The 22,150-nt window shown below is 40.3% G+C and overlaps 2 protein-coding genes across 7 annotated transcripts in view; one reads left to right on the top strand and one right to left on the bottom strand.

The window, feature by feature from the left end:
• Nucleotides 1-3,788, top strand: part of MIER1 (MIER1 transcriptional regulator) — a 61,248-nt gene extending 57,460 nt beyond the window's left edge. For all 4 annotated transcript variants that reach the window (XM_034778534.1, XM_034778533.1, XM_034778535.1 and 1 more), the window contains exon 13: nt 444-3,788. In XM_034778534.1, the coding sequence (XP_034634425.1) occupies nt 444-769 (326 nt within the window). In that variant the 3' untranslated portion in view covers nt 770-3,788. The remainder of the gene's footprint in view (nt 1-443) is intronic.
• Nucleotides 3,789-13,965: 10,177 nt separating this feature from the next.
• SLC35D1 (solute carrier family 35 member D1) overlaps nt 13,966-22,150 on the bottom strand; it is a 31,947-nt gene continuing 23,762 nt past the window's right edge. For 2 of the 3 annotated variants that reach the window (XM_034778260.1, XM_034778261.1), the window contains 2 exons: nt 19,886-19,968; nt 13,966-15,177 (listed from right to left, as the gene is read on the bottom strand). In XM_034778260.1, coding sequence (XP_034634151.1) covers nt 15,069-15,177; nt 19,886-19,968 — 192 coding nt within the window. In that variant the 3' untranslated portion in view covers nt 13,966-15,068. Of the gene's footprint in view, nt 15,178-19,885; nt 19,969-21,699; nt 21,777-22,150 lie in introns of all 3 variants that reach the window. The other variant, XR_004646743.1, reaches the window with a different exon arrangement.

Genomic DNA, 22,150 nt, shown 5'->3' with positions numbered 1-22,150 from the left:
ATACTATTTAGATCAAGTAACAATTTGGGGTTTTGATTAAGACGTTTCTCTTCACTTTAGAATGAGTGCTGCAGCCTGGAGGAAAACTATTCAGTAACGCTTCTCAGGTTGATATAGGCATGACTCTTATAATAGTATTGAGAAATGGGTGGTACCTTAGACATATGTATCCTAACTAGATTGACTGTAAAAGCTGTAGTTTGATTATCCGGCAAAACTGTGGTACCTGCTGTATTCTGTAGGATGTTGTTGTTGTGTCTGTATATGAGCTACAGCTTACCAGAGCTTCAGGGATGGATCTATTGGAATGGCAATAAATTTGAGATGTCACATGATGAAGATACTTGTATCAAAGATTGGCTTTTTGGTTTTATGGACTTAAGGGTCTATTGTATTGATAGAAATTGCTTAAATGTCTAGTTCATATTTCTTCTGTAATGCAGGTGTATCCACTAATGGGCCAGGTGAGATATCCAGTAAAGATGAAGTAAAAATTGAAGGATTGCATGTGAATGGACCTACAGGTGGTAAGAAAACACCTCACACAGATCTGGACACAAATGGATATGAAACTGAAAACCTTTCCATTGACCCTAAACTTGCTCATTCAGCTGCAAGAAATGAAAATGATTTTGAAGAAAAAAATGAAAGACCTGCAAAGAGGAGAAGAATCAACAGCAATGGAAAAGAAAGTCCAGGTTCCTCAGAGTATTTTCAAGAAGCAATATCACATGGGAAGTTTGAAGAACTAGAGACTTTGGATGATTGAATATGGGAACTGATTTTATTCCTTGGAGTAAATTCTGGGGTGCCTAAAATTTTCAGGGTTGATGGGTTACCTTACAAAATCAAACTCCTTGAAGCAATCTGAGATTTTTCTTACACCTTTTAGTTGGCTCTGAAGTTCTGCTGTTTTTTCAGACCTGAAATGCAGAACTGGAATATTTTGTTGCACAGAACTACGGGCTATTACTGTTCTGGCAACATTTAGGTATTTTAAGGTGTTTGAGAAATGAATCCATAAACTTGTTTATATGGTAAACACATTTCCTGCTTAATTTATTAAGGAAATTTCTATTATACACATTCTTCAAATTATTTGTAGATATAGTTCTGCTGTACAAATTATATTTTTAAAGAGGAGAGCTGATTCAAATTTAAATTGTCACAAGTAGTTAATGTGAAATTTTAGAATTCCAAGACAATGGAGAAGCAGGTCTAAATTTTCAATCTAGATGAAGAGAAGTGGTATACAATTAAGGAACTCCTATGAATCCTGAAAGTTATGAGCACGATTATTTTTATATATAGAAGTTTTTAAAAAAATAAACCAAGTCAGGTTTGTATATGTAAAATTGTTGACATCAATGATGTCTTCCATATTCTTATCTGGGCTAAAGAAATACGTTCTGTATTTTTCCAGATTTCTTTGTAGCCTTTGAAAGATTTTTACAGTACTTATGTCTTGATTGAGCTGTCCTTTCTTAAAACAAAAGCTTGTATAATTTTCTTAACTTGTACAATTGGTAAACTTTTATGAGAAAATAGATAATCTGAGTCTGTCAGCTTCATTTTATTTTATTAAAGTCTGTTTCTTAAAAAAAAAAAAACAACTAACTAAAAACAAATTTTTAAGTGTTTATGTAGTTATTACCAAGTCGTGTTTTCTTCTCAGAAAACTGTAAACCATTAAAATTAGGATGGTTAAAGCAGTCACATAATTATGAGAATCTGACTTCTCAAATTTCTGTCTAAGGACAAATAGTGATTTTTGAGAATTTTGGAGTTAAGCATGATGCTTTTATTGCACAGACTTTCTTGCTTTTATTATACATTTTCAAATTTTATTTTTGAGGTAAGACAAAGCTTAATTTCAGCCAATTCCTTAAATATGTTTAAACTTTGTTAGCCAACTTCAGGTATTAGATTATTCATTGATGATTTTTAATAATCATGTGCATTTCAGTGACCACAGAAGGGGTAGGAAATGAGTCAAGTGATTCTGGTTGCATAAGTTAGGAATTTAATGCACAGCTGGTTACTGTGGGCCTGATCTTGCATCTCTGTGAACTGTTGGGATTCATATTATTGACTACTTCAGCAGGTGCAGAAGCAGAATCTATGTACATAGTTGGCACAGCATGTATGTAAACATATATACATGTAAGAGGTGATTGTAAGTGTTGGTATCTATTTTAAGAGATGGTGCTAGAAAGAAAAACCCTTATCAAGGGAGGGGGATGCTAAATCTGTTCTTTCTAGCTTTCCCAATAAATGTTTGAAATTTTGTTGAGGTGGGAGGTTATGTCTGTGAAGTGTAAAGTTTACAGTACCAGTGCTTTTTAGCCACAGCTACACAAGAGTGTAAAGAAACCCAGAGGAAACATTGCCCTGGTTGTCTAATTTATAAACTGTTGTCTTCTACTTCTGTGGTTTTACAAATATACTGTTAGCTTTTTTTTTTTTTTTTAACTTGGTTATTTCTGCTGGTCTTCAAAAGTTTATATACGTCTTCAGGGCTTTACTTTGAAAATTATGGTCACGTGGTTTCAAACTAATTTGATTATCACATTGACTTACAAAAACACAACTTCCCCCCCCCCCCTTCCCACCAGTTTTTGTTTTTCACAAATGATCATGAGGCAGAGTTAGATACGCTGAGCCAAATTCAGACCTGGTGTAACTCCATTGACGTAATTAGTTAGGCTGGGTGTGAAATTAGCCCATTTTTCTCAGATGTTTTAGGAGATCTGTTTAACGAGTTCAGCAGACATTAGGGCATTGGCATTAATCTAACTAAAACTAGATAGCAGTTTATACAGAGAGACATAATCAAGAGAGTGTTTAATGTATGGCCTGCATTAATCTTGTGGAGTGATTATTTTAGGAGGAGGTCATTGTCAATTTTAAATTTGGTTGAACAGAAATCCAAAGTATCAAGTCTTATATCAAAGATGGTATTTAGAAAGTTTCAGAATGGAGGTAGTACAGTGCTTCTAAAAATCTTTACATCTTTAATCAGAATCCTATTTTCAATTTATTATTTGTATGCATTTTTGTTTGCAAGTGGAAATACTTGCAAAAACATTTTATAGGAGAGTTTATAAGTAAATTGTCTCAGGCTTGTGTGTAAAATATGGCACTGTGTACATTTTCAGAAATGTTGATTTGTTTTTAATCTTTTTATGGTATGCCTAAAGAGATCTGACATTCCATAATCATAGAATATGTAATGCTCAGCTATTCTTAAAGAAGTATTTAATTATAATTTGCATTGTGTTTTATACAATATTTGGTTCATGTTCTTCAAAATGCAGCCACTATAATTTGATAAATCATTGCACTACTAGTACTATTTAAAATTCTAGTAATATAGTAACTTTGATTCATTTCAGAAATAGTCAGCACAGTTTGGAACCAAGGAATATTTGAACCAGCTTCCAAACTGCATTGAAAAGACAGCAGCTTACGTGTAACACTTAGTATATTTTTCAAGCACTGTCATGATGTATCCAGCTGGATCAGGTGTCCTCATTCATGAAGTGCTTTGAGTGCAGTCTGAATCAAAAATTTCAGTTCAACAGAACAAACCTTTGTTGGGCTTTATAAAGGATTTAAAGCGATATTTTGAAAAAAAAAAAAAAAAAAAAAACATTAAAAATTTACAAATTAGTTTTTATACATTTTTTCACGCATAGTAATTTTGCACTGTTAGTAATTCCCTTGTCCTTTCCCCATTCCCTGTCTGCAATTCTGGAAAAGCTTATTAAAATATTTTTTTAAATGGATTGTCTTTGTATACAGTTATTGAAGTTTTTAAATTCAGAGCAGAACTTTTGAGTGAATAGCTGTGCTTCTGAAGTACATGCAAGTGTATAGTCCTGTCTTACAGGGGAGTTGGTAGCGATTCCATAGTGAAGATTGTGAAATTCCCTCTACTTTCCAGTTTAATTGAGTTTAGTCTCCAAATTTTAGACTAACTACTGTGAACAACTGAATTTTCTTTGTATTTCCTAATTGTTGCAGAGGAAACAGCTGAGAAAGGTACCTTCTCAAATTTTACTTTTTCCCCCCTCTCATTTTCTGCTATATAACCAAGCTCCAAACTTCTCTCATACTCCGTTATTTCTCTAATTTGTGATTATCTAATTGGGCTACACTGTGAACCAACAAATCTGTCCAGCTACTTCTCTTTCTCAATGCCTCCTACCTTCCTGACTCACTAGTTCCTTCAGAGACTGTGGAGAGCCAAGGAGAGCTGTGAGGGGTGGGCTCTGAGAGAAATGTGGAAGGGCAGACAAGTTGGTGGGGCTTTGAGAGGTGAGAGAGATTTAGTGAGGGATGTGCAGAGGGACAGAGAAGGAACAGGTTTATGTGTAGGGGAACCTGGGGTTCGGGGCCTTGGTTCCACAGAGAGCTGCTTCAGCTTTGGTTACCATACAGCAGCACAGGGGTGAGCAGGGTCTCTGCACCAAGGCATTGGCATACTAAGGGCTCCCCACCAAGATTCCCCTTCCTCCATGATGGAGACATCAAGTACAGATGCCTTAGCCCAGAGGAACTGCTTTTCCCACCTTCATCCTAGGCTATCAGCTCAACTGCAGTTCCCCTTTCACAGGCCTCATGTTCACCTTCACTCAGTCCCCACAATATGCCTACCAAACCTCCTAGAACCCAGCTAGCCCCCCACAGGGCTGCCTACTCTGGAAGCTGGTGGTCAGAGAGGGAGGCCTGAGGTGCAAGGAGCCCAGTGTCTGTCTCCTGCCTTGAAACACCAGGCAGCAGTGTCTGCACTTAGTTATCTGAACATTAAGGGTTCTCATAGTGCTGCTGATCATGGCTTTGGAGGACCAATATGGCCATGCTAGGAAAGCCCTGCCAACCACTGTTGCCTCTGTGTAGAGGCATTGGCTGCCCTCCCTGATTATGGGCCCCAAGTTCCCTGGGGGAAATCAGCAGGGAAGATGGTGAGTGACTGTATGGGAAGGTGGAAGAAGAAGTGGGGATTGAGATGGGGAGGCCTGGAGTGTGAGCGAAGTGCTCTGCTCTGACATGGGGTCTTGGATATAAAATGGAATTTTGATCACATACTCTGCCTGTTTCACTGCAAGCTTCTTGCCTGGTCTCAGCCCATGGTTCCAGACTTCCATCCCATTTCACTAAGGAATATGGAAATTGATTCATGTTCTTTTAACTATGATCTGTACAGAGGGCTTAGAAAATAAATTAATGAGTGTAATTTGAATGAACCTGATGGCTTGTGTTAATGCTAGGGCCATTGGTGCCTATTTCCCTACATAAAAATTGCTGTAATGCTAACTAGCTGTGCTGCTGATCAGCTATCAATCTCTACTGATATTTGTTCCTTAAGAGTTGGGCTGAAAAAAGGGCGTTTTAAAACAGCATCAGTTTAGTTCTTTAGAGAAACATAAGCCTCAGGTCAATCACCAGTTTTAAATGCAGTTTGTGTATTGACTAGCAGACTAGTATTTACAGCTGGGCTGTTATAGAGGTATACCATACATTGCGAAAATCTTAAGCCATGTCTACACTACATAGTTAAGTCAACTAAAGTTACATCCTTGATTATAAACCACTGTAATTACATTGCTTGTGCATATTCACACAACACTCCTTGTGTCAGTGGGGCATGTCCACAGTTGGTGCTCTAGCACTGATAGAGAGCAGTGCACCATGGGTAGCTATCCTACTGTGCAAATCCCCACTTTCTGCTGCTAGGAGTTCTGGGAATGTATCGCAGTACATTGGGGGGTGGGCTCACCGCCCCATGATCCAGTTTTCTCTGTCTCATCATTCCATGAGCTTCTGACTATATTTCGTGGCATTTTTCAACTGCCTCTGTAAACTATGTACCCGCCATCTCTGCCTGAAAGCATGGATCCTGCACCACTCTCCCGTCTTGTGATGAGTTATAAACAGAACCTGCTGTTCCAACTGCAGCACAATCCAGGACCTGAGCATCTCTATTTGGTCCTCCATAAGTTTTATCATTTGCTTCTGCCCGTCTCCTTTCCTGACTGGCCTTTCTGAGTTTTTAATTTCTCTCTCCACACTCTGTGTTTAATGTCTGCATGATCAGACGATTGCAGCACTTCTTGAAACACGTCCTCCTTACTCCTCGTTCACTTCCTTATCTGGCAGAGGCACTCCGCTGGTGTGCAGGAGCTGGCCCTCATCTGCAGAAGCAAAAGAAACCATACACAGTGTCAGTACAGTGAGTGCACTCAGTCTTTAGTCATACAAGTTACATACACCTCACTTTCCTTGGCAAGCACATAGCACGGCCAGAGCACTAACCATGGTTAGTGTGGCCCGGAGGAAGGTGCAAGATGGGACAAAGGGTCTGAGTGGTTTCAGAACGGGATCACTACAAGTGCCTAGGGACATTATTCTGAATACTGGCACCATTTTCCACAGGTGGGGAAAGCTGTTATCACATTAATGAGGGTAACAGGATGCAAGGGTCCATCTCCCACATACGTGTGACTTCTGACTGGCTGTGTGCTGCTTGCCTGTGTGCTGCTTTGGTTCCTGCAGAGTAATTGCTGACTGGTGTGGCAAAGTTTCCTGCAACACGGGAAGAAACAAAGCAGCTCTCCTAAGGTACCTCAACAGAGAAACTGCAGGGACATTTCCTAGAGCGCTCTCGAGATAATTCCTGGGAGATTCCCAGTGTGCATTAACCAACTTTTCCGCAAGGCCCCCACAGGTAGCTACACAGCAATGAGAAGCAGATGCAAACAGTACCTAGTGTTTATTTCTGTCCCTTCTCCCATGTGCCCCATGTAACAAAATAAAGGACACCTATGTTACTGTGTACTAGTATCAAAGCAAAATAAGTACTTACTGGAGCTCCCCTCTCCTCCTTCAGGGGCACCAAAGCTGGAGTACTGGGACTGGCTAGACCCCTCGGGAGTTAAAAAGAAGTCGTGGTTCACCATGCCACTGAATGACCCTGTTGCCTGTCCCACCTCTTCCCCCTCCAACTCAATCTCCTTATCCACCACTTCATCCTCGGGATTGACTCTACTGGCTACTGCCTCCAGTCCTCCCGAAGTATCCACGGGACTCTTGGCGGTGGAGGTGAGGTCGCCACAGAGGATGGCGTGCGGCTCCTTGTAAAAGTGCATGTCTTCAGCGCTGCTGTGAACTCTCCATGCTGAGCAAACATGAAGTGGAATTTCAAAATTTCTCAGTGCTTTAAAGGGGGAGGAGCTCATGCCTGTGTTCCTGACTGTAGGGAGCAGAGTTGAAACTGCTAGCCAGAGTAGTCATGGTCGGCATTGTGGGACACCTAAAGGCCACTTAGGGTGACATAAGCAAGCGCAGCGTCTACACTGACACTGCATCGCTCTAACTTTGTTGCAAAAAGCTCTATGTGGCTCGTTGAGGTGGTTTTATTATGGCAGCAGAGCGAGAGAGTTAAATCGGTGGGAGGAACATTGCAGGGTCCAGTTTTGTAAGCAGAGCACCAGTATGTAGCTTCTTAGTGACTCAAGGTTTGTTTGTTTTTTTAAAGATTTAAAAATCAACATGCTTATTTATTATTTGTACTAGAGTAGCACTAGGGACTCCCACCAAGAACAGGGCTTCATGGTGCTAAACCCTGTTCAAACACATTTTAAGAAACCCTACTGCAAATATTTCACACTCTAGATCAGTAAGTTGGACAAAGTGCAAGATGGGAAATAGGGGCACAACAGTGTGAAGGGACTTGTCCTGGCTCATGGAGCAGGTCAGTGATAGAGGTGGGACAGAACCAAGGTCCGAGTCCCAGTGGTGCACTGATCATGTCAGATCTCACAAGTGAAGCAAGATCAATCATATAGCAAGAGACTCCAAGAAAACGAGATTGCTGCAGGGGTGCTGGCAATTCCTTAAGTGAAACTTTTCTCTGAAGCAATGAACCAGTGACCCCGTGGGGAGACACCGTGCTGCGATCTTTCAAATGTGATGAAAAAATAGTGATTGTAACCACTTTATCATTAGCTTTCCCACATTATTTTGCAAGAGTAGCGGTGTTAAGTTCAGTGTGCTGGCCCCCTTCCATTGAGGTAATAAAATTCTCCCCATATAATTCCCACCTGCAGTTTCAGTTGAATTAGGTCAGCTTTGCTTCTTGTTATTGTAGGTCCGTTGTGTGCACATTGCACTACACAGGTGTTTGAAGTAACACGTGTTTTTATGTTGTCTTTGTGACTGAAAGTGTTCTATAAAAGCTATTCTATGAACTTTAGAAGACAAGCAGAGAACTTAACTAATCATTCAGTATAGCTGAGGCAAGTGACTGCTTCTGGTAAGCAGCTGCCTGGATTCAGGGATTCATCTTCTCCTCTCAAAGATTATTGGGCTGTGGTAGTAAATGAACAGCTGACAGCCTTTTTAACTCCACCAGTAACTTATGCTGTCCTCTTCTGGTAGTGAGACAGCATGAACTGGGATGGGAGGAGCAGTGAGGAGAGTACAGCATTATAGTAACTACATGACACTATATAATCCTACAGAAACCTCATAAATGCTGCTGAATGCTTGTGTAGGAGGAACTCCGAGTTGGCTTCTTAAATACCTTCATGCTGTTTCACATCTGATACTCTTTGATGAAACATAGGAGCCTTGTCCTATAACAGGCTTATTCAAAGTGATACAAGCTACGAAAGTGAAATCTTGGAAGAGTGTTGCCATTTTCATAATGTAATAAAAATACTGTAATCATAAATAATGTGTATGTAATAAGCATGTCAAAAACAAAATTAATATTTCCAAGATCACTGCTTTTATAATTTATACTCAGGCAAAGGAGAAAATCCCTGAAAATATTCATTTACAGGATGGGGTTCACGAGACTTGACATTTTAGTGAAAGGGGTTCACAAGTTGGTAAAGTTTGGGAACCACTGGTATAAGGCTTAGCTAACTCAATCTCTTCTGTGGGTCAGCCACTAGAGGGCACAGAGACTCACACTGTATTAACGTGTGTGACACTCTCTCCTCCATGCTGAAGTTCAGCAACTCAACTGGCAGCCTTAAAAATACTAGATGAATTAGAGAAAAACAAATTGTCACAATCTTTCAGGAAAAAAGTATTTATTTAAAGCCAGTACAAAAAATACATAGGCACATAAAATTCCTTTTGCTGTCACGTGACTTACAGATATAAAGCCTGCAGTACATTCAAATGAAAAAGGTTACCCTTTTAACACTAAAATGGTCACTTTGTAAATAGAATCTATGTAGAAAAAATATTTATAGTAAGATTAACAGCGTAGAAAATATACTATTGTATCAATTTTGTTCACCTTCCCAGTGTATACAATACTGTCTGGACATTGGCACTAAAAGGTGCACGTTTACAAACAAAATAAGCTTTAAGAATATTTTACAGGACAATAAATCTAACCAGTAGATTTAAAAATAAAAGAATGGTAGAAGTTCTCAATAACATTCTGACCCAAATGCCTCTGTACAGCAAGATGACAAACAAGTGACTTGAAAATATTCCAGTTTTTAAGCTACTACTGAGAAGTAGTAGTCTTGGCTAAAAATCCTCTAAGAGCAGCAGCACAGAATTCTCAACCCAGGGAGAAGGGGCACTATGGTGGCTTTCAACCACCTTTGCTCCCTCCTTATACTAGAGAGGCCCCGGTGTAGTTTAGACACCCCTGGAAGCCTGTCTAAATTACAGTAATCTCTAAGGGCTGCCCCGCGGACCACAGCATCTGCTGCAATCTCCATGATGCTGGTGTCTCTGCCTGACACATCCCTCCACACCCCACACGTACCATAGGCATACCGCCTATACCAGGACTTGCAAGAGGGTCCCCAAAAAGCAGCCTTATGGCTATCTTCCTCAGTGTCTGCCCTAGAGGAATCCTCTAACAACTGGAACTGGGGATTTTAAGGCCCCTTTACATTGCTATGGTCCTATAACTCAGCATAAAAGGGCCAGAGAGGCGTTTGGATCTCTCCCATGGTCTTGTTAGATATAAAGGGTTTTAGAACAAGTAATTTCTGAGCTAGTCCATCAGCTGAACAAAAAGTATGAAATTGAAATATTGGAATATTTTTTCAGGTTTAAAAAAAAATCACGTCCATGATGTATCATTTAGGTTTACAATGATAGATTTCTCCCCAGTGATGTGGGCCGCAAGAGGTCCTGAGACTCTAGAAGACATGAGGCTGAAGGGGCTTGAGTAAGGTTATCAGGCATCTGAGGTGGAGGCGGGCTCACATTTTCACAAATATCAGCAAACAACTTCCAACGATGGCAGGGCTGATGAGCTATGGGGATGGACCTGGCCTGAGTGCAACCGGGCTGCTTTGGGAAACAGCGGAAAGAAGTGTTTAAACAGCAGCCTCCTGGGCCCACGAAAGACCTGAATCCTACAGAACCAAGGGCTGACCTGTCATAGGATACCGAAGAGGACCCCTGCCCACACCTGAGCATGGGCTTTCAGCAAGGGATAAAGGGGGGCACACTCCCCGAGGATGGGAGGTGGTTCTTAGAAGAATCTACATAACTCTTGGTAGCAGCATCTAGACAGTCAAAGAGATTAAGCCCTTTAAAACGGGCGACTGGCCAGCTTTGACTTTACTCCCTCATCTGCATTCCACTCCCAAAGCCAAATGTGTGTCTGACCCACAGTGGAAACTCCACATGCAGGCAGCTTTACACAAAAAGGAAGCAGCTTCTATAGAACAGGGGACAGTGGAGAAAGCCTTGTAGTTCTGGTGTCATGGGAAAAGCAGAGGAGAAATCCTTCTGAGATCCACCCACAGAGCTTAGGCTCCACAGCAAAATGAGCTGCAATATTCAAAGTCACTACTGTAAGCTTGTAAGCTGTACTAAGGGCCAAGTTGACTCCCAGTCTTGTCTGTGGGGTGGACATATACTCCATTAGAACAATTTAGAAGTGAGACATAAGGCCTATGCATCCACCCTAGAAATAGCAAATACTTTGTCTGGTTCCTCGGGAGAAACAGGATAAATCTGGCCTTAGGGTGAGAGTCTTGGATGCATAGGTCCACCCAGTTCCATTCCTTGGACGCAAGGTCCAGGATGCCCAAGTGGAAGGAAAAGATAACCCCCTCTTCTGCGAAGAACCATGTATGCTTGAAAACAGTATCTTTGGGGGTCTCCAAACAGAGAATGTAGAGGATGAGAGTCTCCAGTCAGGGGACACTGGTATCTGCATCAGATCAACCAACGGGCTCGGAGACTTGATCTAAGTCCAGGAGCAGATCACGGCCAAGATCTTGGTCCCTCTCTCCTAAGGCTGGGTTTTCAGGACTAGAAATACATTTGGGAGGGAGGTTGCCAAAGATCTTTCAGAGGAGGGATGCCTGCCAAGGACTGGGAAGGGGAGCTGCCACTCCCACTTTAGCGGCGGGGTGCAGACTGGGCATACCATCCCTGAGTGGTGGCATTTAGGTTTTATCCATTTGAACAGTTGGCCCCAGATGAAACCCCCTTGCAGGGTGGTGCTTAACCGAACCAGCAATTTGCTCTGCCTTCAATTCTCCACCTGAGAAACTGCTACTGGCTTCTTACTTCTCTCTCCCCACTCCTCAATTCTGTCCCATTTAAAGTCCCCACAAAAGAGAAAAAGTGAAAAGAGATGACAGGAGAGCTGAGGCAAGGGCTCCAGGCTTCCAAAGGAGGAAAGGCAAACTGAGGGGACGGTGCTGAAGCTTATATGTCCAGGGGCAGGATCTAGCAGTTCTTTGCATCTTGCTTCCAGTTGGTGGCATTATGATGCTATCTGTTCCAGATTCCCGCATCAGAGGGTGCGAGGACAAGGACACATAAGAAAAAAAAAGAATTTGGCAGCACATTTTGAAGTTTATAGCAGAATGAGCTGAGTTGAAAACCCTCTTTTGACAGAGTTACTGACCTTGACATTTAAAAACAGGCATATTTATCACATGTAAAGTTGAGACTAAAGTATTTAAATAAAGATCCAAATTTTATAAAAAAAATGGGGATCACAACAGGCTAAAATTGAACAGAAAATTTGGTTCCCTAGCCTATTACTATTATTATTATTTTGGGTGTGTTAAGATTTCCTGCAAGGCCTTTATTTTGTATATGAGCTAAAATATTCTGTAAGACACAGTAAGAGACATTCAGCACAAAAAATAATCTTAAGTTTACTTTCCTCAACTAATTTCTGCTGTGCTGCCATTGCTAACCTGGAGCTGGCCTACAAGAATAAGGGATTGTTTTCAAACTACTGGCGTAAGGGGTAGTATTTTTGCAAAGTCTATTGACCATCAGGGTCAAAGAAGTGACTTTACAAAACTGCACCACACTTAAATGGCACTTATCAGAATAGCCCCTTTGGGTGACACTAGTAGCTATGCCATCACATCATGGATCACAGTAGAGCAGGAGCCGGCTGCATGATTTTAGGAAGCTAGCAAAAGCAGGAACACATCAGGTAAGTTTTTTTTATATATATCTTATAATGTATCTTATTGTGTTGAATGCTCCCCCATCCTTTTCCTTCGGTATATGGGTATCATACACAATTTTTCCATTTAGCTCAATTAAAACAAGAACTAGATAAGCAGGCTACCTTTAAGGATTCTAAAATGGAGGACTAGGCTAACAAAGCAAACTGCCAAAGAAACACAGTAGACACATACTGTAACACACAGTATGCTGATTAAACGTTTCTACAGAAAATGTTACAGAAATGCTCATCTCAATTACATAAAAAAAATTTGATAAATGCAACGCCATGTCACTCAGTTTTCCACCAAATATCCTTCTAAATGCAATTAGATTAATTGCCTGTGAAAGTCTCTGCTTGTAAGTGAAGGGTAGGAGCAGGAATAAATTGTGGGGAAACGATAAGTGTACAATTTTAACCAAAGAAAGATTCAAAAGGAGGAAGATATTTCTGTCTATCGAATCAATTTTAATTTTTTTTAAAAATCAATACGGCTTGACATTTTAAAAATATTTCTCCATTAAAAACAGCTCATAATGTAAGAGATTTTACTGCACCCAAAAATAAACTGAACAGAGCATAAAATTTGGACAGAGTTAAAACATCAGAACTGTATCAATCATATAATGGTACAAATTAAATGTACCAATTAATGAATTACCTTGACATCATCTAGAAGAGTAAAGGTATTTCTCTACTATGAGATAACAAATATTCATTCTAGATGACCTGTCAACGTGTAGCTGCACAAAATATTATATATGGATTAACTGTTAATTTATTAAACTAAAAAGATAACGTATTTCAAATTTATTCTTTTACTATTGTTTCAGAATAATGGGGCACACTTGGTACTGGGATTGGAAGGGAATAAAAAACATTAATTCATTTAAAAAAGTCTTTTAGACAGATTTTCACTTGATTTTGAATGAGTGCTAGACCTTACCCTGCAAAAACTTATGCACGTGAGTACCTTTATTTATTAAGTTGTCCAGTACGATTACTAATGTAAGTAAAGTTACTCATGTATGACTGCAGGATAGGTCTTATTTTAATTCAGTGCTTCCCTGCTGAGTTCTCCAATATATTATGTAAAATTGGAAGGTGGTGTACCATCACCCCACCACCTATTCTTGAATTTCACCATCCTACATCAGCTTTACAAGAAGAGGTACTAAGCTGTTGTGACGCATGCAGAATCTGAGCAGGCTGAGCACAGGCTTAAAAGTTAATGAAAAAAATTAAACCTCTACTAAAATCACTGACTATTCAAGCCAATGTTTTGGCCAAAACTTAAAACCGGATGACTGACTGAAATAAGAGTGTATTGCAGAATTGATACTTCTGCTGAAAGATCTGCACTTGCATATGTAATGTTGCAGAGCCATTCCTTTCCTTAGTAAATAAAAGAAAGGAGTTATATTTCAGTCTCCCTCCATTTCTATATATATATATATATATATATATATATATATATATATATATTCATTCTAGTTCTAGAGGAAAAAACTCCTCTTTCCCTTTTTCTTGTTCCTCTGAAAGCTTAATATTGACAAGAAATCAGAATTGCCAAAAATATGTATCTTCTTTTTATGATCTATGCAGGGCCTACAGTTGGCTTATAGTTAGTGAAAGTCTATAAATGTTACCCTGCTTCAGTAGCTACCTTCTCGAAAATAAAGTAAACTAATCTGTTAGCTTGCGTTTTCTGAGATAAGGGGTGAAATTCCATGTTGCCTCTCCATTAGGCACAGCACAGAACAGAGGGATCTATGCTGGCTTTAAATCATCTTTTTGCCCAACTGCTTCAGGGACTGGAGAGTCCTCCCTGTTCCACCCCCAGGGGGCTTATCTAAGCTACAATAGTTTCCCACAGGGGTCTTCTGGGCTGCAGCACTGCCCAGAATCTCCACAAGGCTCCATGCTACAGCAACACTTCTACCCCCAGTACCAACCCACTCATCCCCATAACTGGCATGCCCCCACACCAGGGTTTGTGAGGGGTTCCTCCGAAGGCAGCCTGATGTGCCTGAACTGAGGAATTCTGCCCTGAAAGGGATGCAGGGCTTTTTGAGACCCTTGACATCACCCTGGCCCTTTTAGACAGCATGAAGGGGATGGAGCTGAGTCAATCATTCACCCTAAAAGCTAATTAAAAATATTTATTATTGCCCATTGATATGCTTAGCTGCAAGACAACCCAGATGCAAGCTAAAATGTAAATGATAGGTTAGGACAAGTTTTCTTGCAAGAAAACAAAATTGTATCTAAGAATATTAATGGTACTCCTGTAAAATCAAAGCTTTTACATCATCTGTGCACGGTTCTACCACCAGACTTGATCATAATAAATTACAAAAGATGTATTCCTCATAGTCTAGATTAAATTAACCAGCTGTATATTTAATGTGCACTCAATTATAAATCTTTTTAATAAAATTTTTAAAAAGGCAGCATATTTAGATTGTGCAAATGCAGAGTACCAGCATTATTCCGTAACAGACACCCACATTGTAATATTTTTACTGTATACCGCCAGTGATCGTTGGAAAAAAAACAACAAACAAGGAGTTACTTCTTATAAGTAATCCCCTGGTCATACTGAGCTTTTTCCTTTAATATCCATCTTGATAGTAGCTTCAGACTGCTTGTTCAATTGCTCTTCTGTAAAAGTGATGTAAGAATACACCAGGCTTCCAGCAATACTACAAAACACATTTTTAGGGAAAAGAGAGAAATGATGCATATTAATGTTAGAACTCCATGTAAATTATCACATAAGTACCATTCTACATACTCTAAACATATTTTAATCGTGCATTCCTTCTCCAATTTACTAATTAACCCTTTTACCTAGAATCCAGTACAGAGATTATTCTGAATTTTGATTCATTCCTACCATTGTACCAAAATATTCAGGGACCTAATTATGCAGATGTACCAAACACTAGGCCTGGTGGTACAGGAGTTGGGGTGGGCCTATAAATAACTGGCCAGCCACAGAAATACAAATTTTTGATGATACTCTGCTGCCCTCACCCCCAGTTTTATATAGGCTACAAAAGGAACAAAGGAAGTTAAATTGGTAAAATGAGGAGTCTGAGCAAGGTGGTGAAGTGTCAGCCATAAACTTGATTTAGCTAGCTGATTCTCCCTCTACCCCCTTGAAATCAATCCTCTTCTCTCCATACGGTTCATATTTTGTTCAATCTGATTTATAACCCATTTTCTCCAACCACTAAATATTTAGAGACTTTAATTTGTGAAGTTACCATTCAGAAGAACATAAAGGAAAAAGGAATGTGTGTGTTCTATGCAGAGCTAAAAACAGAGTTTCTTTTGAGGTCATTTTATTTATTTAGGTTATCCCTTAACCCGTGTCAGACCATAAAATACTGTATGCCCTAGTACATTAAAAAGCTTAAGTAATTTCATTCTCTTACTACCTTTAGTTACAAAATTTAAAATTTGTCTTTTTAAAAGGTAGAAACAGAGAATGGTCCAAATTTACAGGCATATTTTAGCAGCACAACCTCTCTACCTTAAAATAGCTTTTTTTTTTTTTTGTAATGAAACCAGTGGCACTATTTGGAGACTTTATATAATTTGAGCTGTAAATATTCAGCCAGAGCATTTAAAAAAAAACCACACACACAAAAAAACCCCCAAACAAACCAAGGATACTTTTTAGATCAGTCAAATGTAGGTCAGGATTGTATCAACTTTCAGTTTATGTGCACTGAATACCAAACAACCCTGATGTTCCCAGTAGTGCCTAGAACGAGCAGTGCATTCTTACTGGGTGCAGACACATTTCTGAATGTTTTAAAAAGAGAACCAGGGAGGTATGTGTTATTTTTTTTAAAAATGGCTTTTGAGGATAACCATTTAAGTTGGTAGAATTGGGGATCGGTGGGAAGGGGTTGTTTGTTTTAGGTATTTAGCAGTTGAAAAAGGTAAGTCTCTGGGTTTTGGTTTTTTAACTTAAGTTTATGTTATTTTCCCTTATGCGGTCTCAACACATGAAATCTACACAGTTACATCGGGTATGCTGTAGCAGATGATGATCAATGAACCAAGTAGTCCAATTACCTACCTTGCTTCAGAGAAAGGCATGAGACCCCATAAATGCTACAATAGGTCAAAGAGGGACAATCTATTCATTACTCCAGCTGATGATTTGCTTATGCCATGAAGTAAAATGATCGAGAACCATAATTTTCTTTAAACCTGATAGTTTAACTGCAGATTGTCGTTTCATTCATATGTCTGTCTATTTTAGGGTTTAGTACTGCTGCTCATCACTGTAGTATCTGAGCATCTTCCATGTAAAACAAATTAATAGCAGTAGCAAAGTCCCTAATGCACTTAATCGAGTCTCTGGCACTTCTCCCTTCTGGGGCAAACACACTGTGTGGGGTAGGGTTTTTGAATTTATTAATTTTCTTCTTTTAGTTAGTAGGGGTTTATTGGGTGGAAGGGGGACATCAGTGTTGTGTCATTCTTATGGTGAAAAGGCTTTAGCGAAGAGGAAGGTTTTAGAGCCTTTCCTAAAGATGGTCAGATTTTGGATTCACTTGACCTCTCTAAAAGACTTGTTACAGTTGGTATGGCAACCCCCATTTTTTCAGAGAGAGAGAGAGAGAGAGAGAGAGAGAGAGTGTGTCTTCCTACTGTATTTTCCACTGCATGCATCTGATGAAGTGGGTTTTAGCCCACGAAAACTTATGCCCAAATAAATGTGTTCGTCTCCAAGGTGTCACATGTACTCCTTGTTCTTTTTGTTCCAGAGTGGTATCCCCTCAACAGAGAACACTCTATCCCCAGCTCTCACCTCCTAGGTCACAGGCTTTGTGATCCGCACTGTCCCAGAGGAGTGCAGCCGATTGAATTTGGCTTTTGAAAATTTAAGACCAAAGGTTTAAATTGGCATTGGAAACTAATTAGAAGGCAGTGGAGGGTGGAGTCCAAGAGAGTCCAGAGGCTTCGCAGCACTTTGATGAATGGGGTCTGTGTGCCATCAATGAAAGAAGACAACCACTCGGCTCAGAGCATTTCCCCCCTTCCAACTATCACCACTTCGGTCTTGCCAGGGTCCAGCTTGACTCAGCTGCTCTTCATCCAAGCACTGATTTCTTGTAGGCATTCTGACATTTTAGTAGTGTTGGTGCTTTCATCCATGGAGAATGATGTATTTCAGTTTAGTTGGCAGCTAGGCCCCCAGCATCTCCCCTCTCGCCCCACAAAATGGTCTCACGTAGTTATTGGAGAGAAGTGGGGATAGTATAAATCCCTATAGGACCCCAGAGATGAGGCCCTCCGGAAAGGCTAAGCAATGATAGAGAGGAACAACTGGAGCCACTGTAGTGCTGGGCCATCTACTCCTCCTGTGTCATGTAGCTGTACCTTGTTGCCCACTGTGTCAAACGCTGCAGAGAGATCCAGCAGTGCGAACACAGAGATCTTGACCGCGTCCATGGCCATGAGGTGGTCATATTTTAGTGCCAACAGCGCTGCCACTGCTCTGTGCCCTAGCTGTCAGGTATCCACTATGCTGGCTGATTCACATGCTGGAGCATGGTGGCTGCTGATTTCTCAATTATTTTGCCATGGAATGGGAGGCTGGAGACAGGAGTGCAATTGGAGAGAGCTTCAGGGTCAAGGGATGTTTTCTTGAGGATTGGGTGAACTGTTCCTTTTCCCCCCCAAGGAGTTTGGTAGGTGACTTTTCTTCTCTGCAGGAAGATCTGACTGTATCCATTAGTACTGTGCATAATTCTTCATTGGCTTTTACCAGCCAGAAGGGGTATGGATCTGTTTCACAAGTTCTGGCTCTAATATTTTACAGGGCTTTTTGAGCTTCAGCATGTGTGATCAGGCCAGACACAGTCAGGGTGGTGGGACAGATAATACAGTCTAGTCGGGGTAGAGTTCTTTGTCCATTAGCTTCTGATGTATTCTGTTGATCTCACCAAAGCCAACAGCTCCTCACAGCAGTCAATGCTTGGGTCTGGTGTCTAAGCTATGCAATCAGATTTGACTAGCTGGTTCCCTACTTAAAACAGCTCTGTGGAGGAGAAGGAGAAGGCTTGCTTTTGCCTCCTTTATTGCAGTGGTGTAGTCCTGTAAGACCTGGTGATTAGACCAGGAGAGTGGTACGTTGGGGATGCCTCCAATATCTACACGTACACTGAAGGTAGGATCTAACATATGTCGAGCTGCACATATTTCACAGAGGACAAGGAATCTGGAGTACCATGCTTGGCAGTAGCTCTGTTAGTTCCTTCCAGAAGTTGACTGGCTTTCCATCTGGAGGACAGTACACCACTAGGAGTCCTATATTCCTCTTGTCCTTCACCTCACAGGTCCTATGGATGCACTTGAAAGATTTAGTTTCTGGGGCGGAATGTTTCTGAATCAGAGCTAGGGTACAAACAGGACAGCTACTCCGTGTCCTCTCCTTTTTGCTGGCGCATTCTGGAGTTTGTCTGGGCTTGTGGCTGGAGGACTAGCTGTGCTAGGGCCGGGCTGGAGGCAGCACTGACCCGTGTCTTTCTAGCGATGCAAACAAGGCTAAATTCTTCATCCAAAACAAGATTATGGACAGCGCTGGTTCTGACTGATGACCTTGCATCCAGCAGAAAGAAACTTCAGTTATTTTGTTTTTCTCCCCCGTGTAATGATGTTACCAATTGAGCAATTGGCTTTAGGTGCCTCGCCTTTGGATTTATCGATTCCTCTTTGAAACTTACAACATACCTTAGTAATAATTTGCTTTTTAAGTTTCAAATGTATACAAGTCCTTGAGACAGGAGGGTGACATGGTATTACTTCACACAGCCTAAAGTTCACCCTCCTACATGTGTTTTGAATAGCAACCAGCATTTCATGTAAAAATAAGATGCCAGGAAGAAAATGTTTTTATTTTTTATAAAAGATACACCCATAATAGTCATCCTGAATACATACACACACACACACACGCTTCTACGAAAGGTTTTATCCCTTTAAAACCCTGCATTTTCCTCTTTCTTTACTTCCAAACAAATCTGTTACCAAAAATGATGGAACATTAAGCTGGTGATACAAAAAAATCTTAACTAAAAGCTATGACAAGAGCACGATCCTGCAAGCAATTAGGCACATACTTAATTTTATACACATAAATCCCTTGATATCAATAGGACTACTCACATCCATAACTGTTTTCAGGATCAAGACTTAACACTTCCTACATATTAACTTTGTAGTGGATTCCTCCCACCAGAATTCAAAAAAGTGCAGTTCTATTTTGGAAAGTGATCCTATTTGGATGGTTCAATACTTCTTTCAGTAATTCAATAGCAAGTTGCTCAATTTACAAGTTATTTTGAAGTGTTACATACATTCAAGACCAGTCTTCAGTTTTCTTACCTGATATTTAACCCAATGAAGTTTGTCCATGTGAAAATATAGTCTCCTCCAAAAAACATTCCGATATAGGTTATTAATATATTCTGGAAAGGAAAAAAAATAAAAAGATTTACACATTTTGCTTAGAATTTTTAAACAGCTGTTTATGTATATTCCACTGGCATAAACAGGATACTGAAATGAACAGAAGAGAGTCAGAAGAGATAACTGTGTGAAAGATACTGACATTTGTATTTATAATACTGACTTGAAAATTACCATATCAGGGCTACTGGTAATATTAAAATATTCAGGCCTTATGTTTTTTTTTTCCCCTTGTCTTACTGTTTTTCCTTCCTTGCGCTACTGAGCCCCAAAAATGTTTTCTCCCACCCTGCAAAACAAAGGCTGCAACATAGGGGAAAAACGCTTCTGCTAGACAACCTTACAACAATGTACCTAGAGCATTTCTGAATTCTTCAGAAAGCCAGTTGTTCTCTTGCTCTGCCTCTCTTCCTTATCTGCAAGTAGACAGATGCTGACATGTACAAAAATCCTTACCCTTAAAAAGTTATGTATTTCCAAAACTACACATACTGCTGGCAGCCCTAATTCTAGGCCTAACAACTTCAACAGTAGCTTTTTAGTTCTGATATGTTTTTATTGGTTTCCCATTTCCCCTCAGGCGTCACTGGTTTTGTTAAAGACTTCATTGAGATCTCCAGTCATGCCAAAGTTCAATATCCTCTGCTTTCAACCACACAACCATCCACAGGGCTTCTACAGTAGGGCTCCACAGGAGCTTAATCCCAGTGCATGAGGCAAAAGATATTCAAGAATTTACCCAGCAGAGATCCATATACAGATGCTGGCAGCTACAGATCACTACTGAAAACTCGTATCAATGAATGGAAAGGGCCCAGACAGACATGGGAGGGCTCTTGGAGATCATCAGCCCTAAAGGGAAGTTCTGCTCTGGAAAGGGATACAACATAAAAGCCTCTGTATCTTTCCTCTCTATGTATTCCTTGTCTATCCTCTGACCTCTTAACCATGTCAAGCCAAGAAACTAGAAGGGCGAGCTGGATTCTATTGTGGCTCACAAAGCAATGGAATAGTTAATTAATTTCAGGACCAAATCCGATCTTCAATTACACCTGTGCTAACTTATTAGATACAATGGGGTTGCACAGATTTAAATGAGGACAGAATCTTGCCTGGAGAATGTCTTAGAGGTGGTGATATGCCAAAAAGAACAAGTGAAACCTAATAATGTCAATCCATTTATGTAGACTGGCTGTTTCAACCTATGGATTAGAGGACCTGAAAGGTCTTTCTATTTCCAATTTATAATTCACTGCAATCCTAAACACAGTAATTTCATCATTTCAGTTATGTCATACAAAATTATGGTTGGTTTCCAACTGCATAAACATAAACAAAGTATTACGATTGCTTTTGTCCAGCATGAAAATAGCATTATATGCAAGTGCCCCAGACCAGTTGAATTATACTTCTATCGCTCTTTGGAAATAGTACTTCTCTGGCTAAGCATACACACTATTTTGATCTTTGGCAGATTCACATTGTGTTTTGGTCTGACCTTGGTGTGTCTGACTACAACAGAGCTGCCTACTTTGCTTTACACAACACCACCTTAAGCCTACTCAATGCAACAGTGAATTCCACAAACTTAGTCCCCTTATTCTGAGGAATCCAATATATTTGATAGATGAATCAAAATATTTTAAAAAGTAAAAATAGCCTCCTTTGTTCTGTTCTTAAAGTTTACGGCCAGAGATGGCTAAAAACAAACTTTCAAAAAGCCTCAGTACCTCCCCCTGAGGCCAGAGATGACTTTGTTCATTTCTCCAAGCAAGCAGGTATGATCATCTTGTTTGGAGATTAGAGCCTAGGGGAAAGAGGGAGGAGAGAGATGATAATCCACAGAGGAGAGCAAGATAAAGAAGCAGAAGTGAATTAGGGGAACACCTGTGCATGGAAGGAGAAGCAGGGAGTTCATGAGTGTGTTTGTTCAAGTCTGTGTGTTTTTCTGGGATCCCATGATCTACATATGTTATTCCAGTACAAAAAGCACATGGTTCCAACGCCTATAGCATTGGCATTCAGGAGCAGGTTGGTTTCACACACTATTGGACACAGCACTGTAGTATATGCACATGGTTGCCCTATACCTACGCCATGAGGAAAACACACAATGCAAGTCTGAAATCCAATAGAAGAGACCTACAGCAATGCCCAGTTGTCAGTATAATGCACTGAAGT

The sequence above is a fragment of the Trachemys scripta genome, chromosome 8 (genome assembly GCF_013100865.1).
Source record: "Trachemys scripta elegans isolate TJP31775 chromosome 8, CAS_Tse_1.0, whole genome shotgun sequence".
Classification (NCBI taxonomy): Eukaryota; Metazoa; Chordata; order Testudines; family Emydidae; genus Trachemys; species Trachemys scripta.
The sequence above is the reverse complement of the archived record's forward strand: the minus strand, read 5'-3'. Positions and strand labels throughout refer to the sequence as shown.